The 10092-nt window shown below is 35.9% G+C and overlaps 1 protein-coding gene across 1 annotated transcript; it reads right to left on the reverse strand.

Annotated features, from left to right (window-relative positions):
* Positions 1 to 264: 264 nt before the first annotated feature.
* On the reverse strand, positions 265 to 4992 carry Znf510 (zinc finger protein 510). Its single transcript, XM_026380482.2, has 3 exons — positions 4923 to 4992; positions 4538 to 4633; positions 265 to 1949 (listed from the first exon to the last, which is right to left on the reverse strand). Exons 1-3 carry the CDS (start codon positions 4990 to 4992, stop codon positions 265 to 267), a joined length of 1851 nt encoding a protein of 616 aa, XP_026236267.2.
* Positions 4993 to 10092: the final 5100 nt, after the last annotated feature.

Genomic DNA, 10092 nt, shown 5'->3' on the forward strand with positions numbered 1-10092 from the left:
TAAAAGGGTATGACTTCATTCAAAAGGACTTTGTATTGTCCTCTGAAAAAACAGAAGTCTGTGTGAATTCTTTGATATATCTTAGCATTGCCTTCTAGACAGAACTCTTCCTATGCTGACATCCATATGGTTTTTTCCTTACGTAAACAGTTGTACTGTAGGGGTTAATTTCTGGAACTATTAGCGTGTGTGTATTTCCGATTGAATTTCCTGGATATCTTCTGTTGTCATATCCATCTTTGTCAGAAATATTGTCCATAGTTATCAATAGAGTTTCCTTCCTCCCTGAGTTCTCTGACATAGAGTTGACTTATACACTTTCCCATACTCACTGCACTCATAAGCTTTCTCCCCACTGTGAATTCTCTGATGTATTCTGAGGTTTGATTTCTGCCCAAACATCTTCCCACATTTATTACACTGAAAGGGTTTCTCCCCTGTATGAATTCTCTGATGATCACTAAGGATTGCTTTCCGTACAAACTTTTTCCCACACTCATTACATTTAAATGGTTTCTCCCCAGTATGAATTCTCTGATGCACTCTGAGGGTTGATGTCCGGGCAAAGGTTTTCCCACACTCGTTACACTGAAATGGTTTCTCTCCCGTGTGAGTTTTCTGATGTTGAATGAGATGATCTTTGCGCCAGAAGGATTTTTCACATTCATTACACTGGTATGTCTTCTCCCCACTATGAGTTCTTTGATGTATTCTGAGGTTAGATTTCTGGCCAAAAGTTTTTCCACATTCATTACAATGAAAGGATTTCTCCCCTGTGTGAATTCTGTGATGATCTCTGAGGGTCGACTTCTGAACAAAAGTTTTCCCACAATCAATACATTCATAGGGTTTCTCTCCTGTGTGGATTCTCAGATGTCCCCTGAGGGTTGACTTTTGGACAAATGTCTTCCCACATTCATTACACTTATAGGGTTTCTCTGCTGTGTGAATTCTTTGATGTGTATTGAGGTGGGACTTTTGGGAGAAAGTTTTTCCACATTCATTACATTCAAATGGTTTCTCTCCTGTGTGAGTTCTCTGGTGCTGAATGAGATGGCCTTTCTGACAAAAGGATTTCCCACATTCACTACATCTATAGGGTTTCATGTCAGAGTGAGTTCTCTGCTTTACTTTGCAGGTTAGTGTCTGATAAGACCTTTTATTTTCATATTCAAAGGATTTATCCCCAGTGTGTATTCTGTCAATACATACTGATGGATTCTCTTCTGCAACAGTTCTCTGAGGCTGAATGAGGTTTGACTGCTTGCTGAAATGATGTCTAGGGGCATTAGGTTCATGATACTTCATAGCAGTGTTATATTTATTGTGTTCCTCCAGGGCTGACTTCTCAAAGGAAGACTTTCCACACTGGTGAAGACATGGGGGTTTCTCCCTGGTGTTAATTCGTCTATGGTCAAAAAGAGTTATCTTAAGAAGGTTTTTCCTACACTCACCACCTTTATAGGAATTTTCTTCTGTGTGAAAACTCTTATGTGTAACAAAGTCGGCATTCTCACAGGTTTTTCGCATCTTATTACCTTCAAGATCTTGCTCCAGTGTTTGAAATTTCTTATGCTCAAGAGTTTCCTTATAACTGAGGTCTTGCATGTTTTTATTGTATTCATAAAAGTTCTCTCCAGTATGAGTTCTGCCAAACTTAATTTTGAAAGGCAAATTCTCACATACATTATGGCAATTTGTTTTCTTTGTTGAACAGTTTCTATTATTTTGGACAAATTCAGAAATATTTTGAAAATTCACTCCCCATGATTTACATCTGCAGGACAGTTTTGCTGAACAAACTGGAGCTGTGGGCTGAGTAAATGGTTTGTCCCAAATTTCCCCTCTCTCTCTAGTCAATGTTTTACTTTTGATGAATATTATCTGTTGTAAGTCTTTGTCTTTGATTTTCTTGTTCCTCTTGATCAAGTCATCAACTTTGCAATTTTCTAAAACAAGAAAAATTGAACACATGAAGTAAATACTTCTTATGAGTAGGGTTTATGCACATAGTCTGTTTTATTACATTGAGTTCTCAAAACCTAATAATTAAAATATATGTGTATGTGCAGCCAACTCTCCTTTTAACAATAATATTAATATAGAGTAAACGGAGAGGAAACTGTTTGCGAATACTATTTGTAGTAAATGAGTATTTCCTAAGTACATAAAAGAAAGGAAAGGAAATAGAAAATAGTCTCACAGGGGTGGTTACTAGGCCTCAGAAAAAGTGGATAATAGAAAGAATACAACAAAGACTATAAACTTCAGTAGAGTATTAAAAATTGGGATAATATACATGAAATAGACTCAACATGGAAAAAGTTTGGTTTGGGAAGTAAATTGCAGGCTAGGTGCAGATATTACCTAGACTACAATGAACTATATTGTTTAAATTCTTCCAATTGGATATCACTCATTTCCATCAACTTTTCAATAGTAAATGTATAACAGCACTGACTTCCATATGATTATGAAGAAGTTTTTAGCTATCTTACAGTTATGATTCACAGAAATACAAGCAATATATGAATTATATATATGAGTGTGTACATATGTAATTTTTAAATATTATAGATAGACACAAGACCTTTATTTATTTTTATGTGGTGTTGAGGTTCAAATATGCTAGGCAGGCCCTCTACCACTGAGCTACAGCCCTAGCTCTGCAATATATAAACTGATTAAAAGAAAATCCATTCTTGCAACTTAATTAGATTCACAGTTCCATTCTGGCTCTCATCTTTTATTAATTTTGTCATAACACAACAATAATCGAAGTTGACTCCATCCTGAGTTTCCACATTTCAATGTGACACACGAGTTCAATTTTAAATGAGGAATCATGGAAGAGAAATCATAAGAAAGGTCCAGATTTTTTATGTAATCTAAATGATTGTCTTGATAATTTATATTGCAAAATATGTAACTTGTCACTTATGTTCCACCCATTAAAACTAAGTATTATAGGTTAGACTGGAATTTCTCCCAAGGCTCATATGTTGAAGGCTTGCTTCCCAACAGAGAAATATTCAAAGGTAGGGGCTTTGGGGGAGTGATCAGATCATAAATGCTCTGGTCTCATCAGGGGATTAACTCACTGGTAGCTGAATGGACTACTGAGAGGTGGTGGAAACCATAGGCAGTAGGTCACTGGGCTAAGCCCTAGAGGGGTATTTCTTAAAACTTAGCTCATTCCACTCTCTGATTTCCTTCCCAGCCGCCATGAGGTGAACAACTTTGCTTTTGCCAGACCCTTCCACCCTGATGTTCTGCTTCACCTCAGGCCCACAGCAATGCAGCCTGCCAACCTCTGAAACTGAGCCAAAATAAATCTGTCCTTATGTTGTTCATATCAGATATTTTGGTCAAAGCAAAAAAAGCTAACATGGCATGGAATAATACATAAGTGCATGAAACTTTCATATGTAACATTACAGTGATATGTATGTATTGATATTTTGTTGGGTTAATCTTTATAATCATTGCACAGAATTTTATGTGGCTACATAATTTTTCCTTAAAAAATACAGCTATTTCTTTACCCGGTGGCTGATGAGCCAAATTTCAGCAAATATAAACAATATTCCCATTAATATTATTACATATACTAGAGAATACAATTATACATTTGGTAGGGTGTACAGAGATCAAAGGGCTTGCTTGCTTATAATGTAAGCAAAACATAACCAGACTAGGTGGCATGTTCCTGACTTCACAATAGTTTTACAAGTTTACACTTCCAATCTATGAATACTGGTCTCTCATAATTCATATCCCCACCAGGACTTGGTATAGCCAGATTTGGCAATCTTATCTTACATCTCTTATTTCACTTTGTAGTCTATAAAAAATAATGTGATAAATTTTCAGATTTACTGACCCTTTAAAAATTTCCTGTTCTGAGCTGGGATGTAGCTCAGTTGGTAGAGTACTTGCCGCTAATGCACAAGGCCCTGGGTTCAATCCCCAGCACCACAAAAAATTAATAAATAAATAAAACTAAAATGAATATTTTCTGTTCAAAGTCTTATGCCCATTTTTCTTAATATATTATATATATATATATATATATATATATATATATATATATATATATATTTAGTTGTTGATAGACCTTTTATATTATTTATTTATATGTGGTGCTGAGAATCGAACCCAATGCCTAAATACGTCAGGCAAATGTGCTACCGCTGAGCCCCCATCCCAGTCCTTATGCCCATTTTTCAATTGTGTTGTCTCCCTCTTCTCACATTGATTTATAGAAATCCTTTACATTTTCAGGAAGCTTACTCTGTCTAGGTTACTTTCACCATATTCCAATTCTGCTATTCTGTGGTCTTTTACCCTTTTAAAAGATATCTTTTAAAACAAAGTTTTAAACTTTAATGGAGTCAGATTTATTAATCATTTCCCTTTGATTAGTTGTTTTTACAACTTTGATCTTTTAATAAAAGTTTCATGATACAAAGGTGTTCACTTGTAAACTGACCATCTGGAGTCTAACTACTGCAAACAGATCTGTTCAGTAACTCACCTGGGTCATTTTGGTTTGAAATTTCCTCCTCTGAGAACCAAGGTGCTTCTCCTTGCTCCAACTTGAAGACCACCTCTGGTTTGAAAATGCAGTACCCTATGAATACGGAACAATTGAGGGCTTAGGCCAGATACATGAGCATTCTGTTTTCCAAAAGTAGAAGACGGTATAGCTTCAGGAGCAGAATCCTCAAAGTAACATTTGAATTTATCACTGAAAGCTGACAACACATTCTCTGTGGTACTCTTAAAAGTTCAGTTACTTTGGATTCTTGAATGAAAATCCTAAATACCATGAAACTTGCTAGGTGTTCATACATGATGGTAAGTAAAAAGGAAGTGCCTTCTCCCAGCATTGCGAGGGTAAGTTAGGCTTATATGCTCACCCAGAGAGACGAGGTGGCTGTAGTTCTCCAGCATCACCTCTCTGTACAGGGTCCTCTGAGCAGGACCCATGTGCTGCCACTCCTCCTGGGTGAGTTCCACAGTCACATCCCGGAATGACACTGAGGCCTGGAACAGTACATTTTGTTTCATCTGTAAGGTCCAGAATTAGAAACAGACATAGAAAATACTCATAAAAATGATTCTTATTATGTTTACCATAAAGAGGTTAAAATGACTATAAACAAAGTCTATTCTGAATTTGATATGATCTCATTCTTTGAAGTTACTCAATTAGTAAATACATAATAATTCACGTGTATATATTTTTAAGTCATAAATATGAACTACCAATAGATGTTAGTAATATCTTGGCATTTTAAATTATTTTTTATAGTCAGAAGATGTAAAATACTATCAGAGACTTGCAAATGTTGATAATGAAAATATTTACTACCTGATAATTTATAGGAAAATTTGCTAATCTCTACACCAAAAAATCTGATTTAAGGAAAAATCATCAGCACAAAAGCAACAACAAAGATAACATTTTATATAAAAAGAAATAGGGGGCTGAGGCTGTGGCTCAGCGGTAGAGCGCTCGCCTAGCATGTGTGAGGCCCTGGGTTCGGTCCTCAACACCACATAAAAATAAATAAACAAACAAAATAAAGGTATTATGTTAAAAACTGTCATTTAATCATTTACCAAAAGAAAGTTGATGTGGTTATATTAGTATTGAGAAAAGTAGATTATAAGGTAAGAAAGCATGATAAAAGTTGACAAGTAACAACCTAGAATGATAAAATGATCCTTTCAATAGAGTATATATAACAAACATAAACAGGTATGCACTAGAAAATAGAGCTTTCAAATACAAACATTTGTTATTATTCACAAATTATGTAATTGTGAACTCAATCCTTCACTTAGGTTTATTAGTAACCTCAAAATGAATATTCAGAGTTATCTGTGGTCACTCTTGGTCATCCATAGAATAACACAAAATTTGAGTTTCCCTAGGCGAGGTTGAATAAAATGATGTTTTTTTGCCTTTTATTTTAGTTCTGATGAAGTGGGACAGAAGAAGCTGGACAACTGAGGACTTTTCAGGAATCAGGTTTATTGACCACAGGATTCAGAGGTGGCTCTTGTCTAAGAATTCTTCCCCTGAACAAAGATTTTGGAAGACTTTTGAACTTTATACCCAGCTGGAGGGGGTTAGAGGGGTATTGGAGGTTCACATGACAAATGCTCTCTATTCCATCCCCTAGACCAGACACAGATTTCACAAGTTTTTAATTAAGAAAATAGAAATATATTTTTTCACAAGGTTGCAAACTAACTCTGTCACACCTTTTGTGTACAAACCTAGCATTTATAAGAAAGAGGTAACTACCAACCACAATAACCTCTGCAGACATCCTGCTGACATGACAAGAGGAGAAGCTTAGTCATGGCAAGGGTGGAGGTACTTCCTCTGCTTCACTGATAATGTAAACAAGTATCCCTTTCTCAGTTTATTTAGTTCCACATTATTTGCATTTTTGTGCTTTTTCTCAATGATTTTGCTTTTTAAAAATGGCCTCTGCTATGGTTTGGAGATAAGGTGTCCCCCCGAAACGCCTGTGTTAATATAAGAATATTGAGGTGAAATGATGAGATTATGAAAGCCATAAACCTACTCAGCTCATCCTAGTTTGAATGGACTGACTAGGTGTAGAGGTAGACAGGGAACGGCTAGGAGGAAATGGTCACTGGGGACATGCCCTGGAAGGGTACCTCTCTCCCGTGGACTCTACTTCAACCTCTCTGCTTCCTGGCTGCCATGAATGGAAATACTCCTCCACCACATCCTTCCATCACGATGTTCAGCCTCACTTGGGCCCAGAGCAATGGGGTTGGCAGACCATGGACTAAACCTCTGGAACTGTGAGTCAAACTTTTTCACCTCTGAGATGTTCTTATTGGATATTTTAGTCACAGAGACAAAAAGCTGCCTATTATAGCCTACTTGTTTGATATTGATGGACTGTCTAGTGCTCTTAAGATAGGAAGGATTGGATATGCTCCATGGAGAAAACATTTGAACTAGGTAAGCTTTGTTCAGGCCTTAGCTATGGTGTGCTGTTGGCTGTTAGCCCAATGTTTATAAATCAACAATATTATAATTTATAACATTATTTATGTTATAAATGTCTTTAAACAGAAACATGACAAGATTACATATTGACTGGCTTAAGAAAATGTGAGCCGAGATTTGCAGGAACCAAACCCTGTATATCCCTTCTTAGTCATGGTTCAGTATTTTACTAATTGAGTATTTATGGTGACTTTATAGAATGTTACAACTGAGGACAACAGGGAATTGCTTATACATAAACAAAAGGTTAAAAAAATGATAAAAAGGCAATTAGTGATTTTAATAGAACTCTTCCAGTAATACAGAAAAGCAGATTGAAAGAACTAACAAGGACATAGAATAGGAATCATCAACTTACAATTCAAAAGCCAAATCTAGCTCATCATCTGTTTCTTTTTATAAATGAAGAAAAACATCATCACCACTACCAGTCCTTTTTTTTTGTAAATAAAGTTTTATTGGAACACAGACATAATCACATATTTTGCTTACTTAAAAAACAAAATAGAAAACATGTCTCAGTGATATAGAGAAAAACAAATAAATAAATCTGGAGAGACCTTTCAGTAATTAAAATTCTCCCAAACAGAAAGCCCCAAACCAAATGGCTTCACTGGTAAATCTACCAAATTATTTAAAGAATGGATTATAACACTTCTCTAATTCTCCCCAAAATAAAAGTGAAACACATCCTAATTCAATCTATTCAGTTACCTTGAACTAAAGCCAGACATAAGAAAACTATAGATCAACATCACTTATGTATATAGGTGCAAAAGACTTCAACATAATACCAGCATAATAAAAAGGATGACAAATGTTCCTCTACATACGGTGGCCTGACTTGTCTGTTTTAACTTCATGATGGGAAAGTGATTTACATGCTGTAGAAATTATATTTTAGTATAACACAGACTTTGTGTTAGATCATTTTTGTCCAAGGTGTGAATGTTCTGAGCATGCTTAAGGTAGCCTAGGCTAAGCTTTAATGTTCACTAAATTAGTGTATTACGGGCAATTTGGACTTATGATATCATATTTTCAATGTATAATGGGTTTATTGGGACACAACAAACAGTAAGTATAATTTGCTGCATAATTGCAATGAGACTTGTCTTAAGAAAATCAATGTAATACATCACATTGATAGAATAAAGGAAATATACCACATGATAATCTTTGCAAACAACACAGTAGGAACAGAAGGGAATTTCCTCAACATAATAAGAAACATTTATGAGAAACTGATGTTAACACCAAACATGGGGCCAAAAGACAGAATGTTTCCCCTAAAGATGAGGAACAAGACAAAGAAGGCAAGCTTTAATCATTTCTATTCAGTGCACTAGAAGACCTAGCCATCTTAAATAGGTAAGAAAGGAAGAAAAAAATCATTCAAATTGGAAAGAAAAAAAGTAAATCACTCTATTCATATACCAAATGATTTAATATAGATAGTATTGAAGAATCCACAAAAATTGTTAAATGTTGCTTAGTAAATTCAGAGGAATTGTAGGATACTAAAGAATACACAAAAATAATTTGCATCTCTATACAGGCAATGAACAATTTAAGAAAATAATTCTATTTACAATAGAATAAAATATAATGAAACATTTAGGAATAAATTAAGAATTTATTCTAGTGCATGAACACTAGAAAACATTTTTGAAAGAATTAAAAACCTAATAAATGAAAGGGCATTCTATGTGCATAATTGGAAGATTTATATTAAGATGGCAATTTTCCTATGAGTGATTTACGATTCAGTGAAATCTGTATCCATATTCCAAAGGCATTTTTGCAGAATGTCAATCCTCAAATTCATACAATTTTCAAGGAACCCTGAATAGTCAAAACAATCTTGAAAAAAAAAAGCTGGAAGACTTGTATTTTCTTAGTAATTTAGACAGTGTGATTCTGGCATAAATACAGTCATGTGGATCCATTCGGTAGAACTGAGAACCAAGAAGTAAACCCAGATATCAATCATTTAATAGGGAGAAATAGCCTCATGAAGAATTAATATAGTTCCTGAAGAGGGTGATATTGTAGGAGAAGCCTGACATCCTCTTCTCTCTGTCACAGCCCACTGCCCTTCTACCAAGAGACCCAAGAACAGCCAAGTGGATGCAGTATCCATAACCTTGGGCTTATAGCGCTGGGAGCCCAAAGACCTCTTTATAAATTACCCAGTTTCAGGTATTTTGTTATAGCAACAAAAACAACAGATTAGGACACACCTTCCTTAGCCTGCTCTTAAAAGGTTAAGAACCTCCACGCTTTGTAACAGCTATAGTACCAGCCATTCTTTAGGGTTGACATCATCCTCTTCACCTCTCCCCCTTTGATCAACTGAGCCTACACCAGGCATCTGATTTCCCTTCGTTGACAAACTGTTAACCTCAACTTGTTTTAGTCATCTGAAAAATTGTTTTAACAAAATCCCCACTTGGTCCAAGGTATTCTACTAACAGTGAGGAAAAAGGAGAAGCAATATACTGCATTACCTCAGGGCTGTTCTTGGGAAGATTTTTTACTATCACTTACATGAAGACCAACAAAAACACTTTTCTCAATTGTTTAGATTCCACAAGGGTTCAGTCTGGCTTAAGTCTCTCCTAAAGACAAATCTTTAAACAAATACTGTCAGCTACGGATATGAGAAAGGTCAGAAGGAAAATGGCAGCAGCACTTTGCAAAAATCCGAATCAGAGGATCTGCACCTTCTACACACAAACTCTGCTGTGTTTTCATGAGTTTTTCTACATCCCCTCTGAAAGGTTCTGGCCCACTCTCATTTTTACTTTTCCACATGGACAGACCCTTAAATACTATAAATCCATGATACAAAGGCTGTTGATTAAAAACTCACCTGAGACAGGTTCATTTTCTGTCGCTCTTGGAAGAGAGTTGAGAACTGAGAAGGATGACCTGGGGGTAAGGACACGGTCATTAGGGGTCTGGAACGCGGACAGCGCAGGACCCAGGGCCACGACCGCCACGTGCGGACATCCCCTCTTCCACTG

The sequence above is a fragment of the Urocitellus parryii genome, chromosome 13 (genome assembly GCF_045843805.1).
Source record: "Urocitellus parryii isolate mUroPar1 chromosome 13, mUroPar1.hap1, whole genome shotgun sequence".
Classification (NCBI taxonomy): Eukaryota; Metazoa; Chordata; class Mammalia; order Rodentia; family Sciuridae; genus Urocitellus; species Urocitellus parryii.

Coding starts and splice junctions, on each gene's coding strand:
- Znf510 (XM_026380482.2), bottom strand. CDS start 4,992: ATGGGTCCTGCTCAGAGGACCCTGTACAGAGAGGTGATGCTGGAGAAC. Junction 4,634..4,922: donor CAGCCACCTCGTCTCTCTGG/GTGAGCATATAA, acceptor CCGTATTCATAG/GGTACTGCATTTTCAAACCA. Junction 1,950..4,537: donor TTCAAACCAAAATGACCCAG/GTGAGTTACTGA, acceptor TTCTTGTTTTAG/AAAATTGCAAAGTTGATGAC.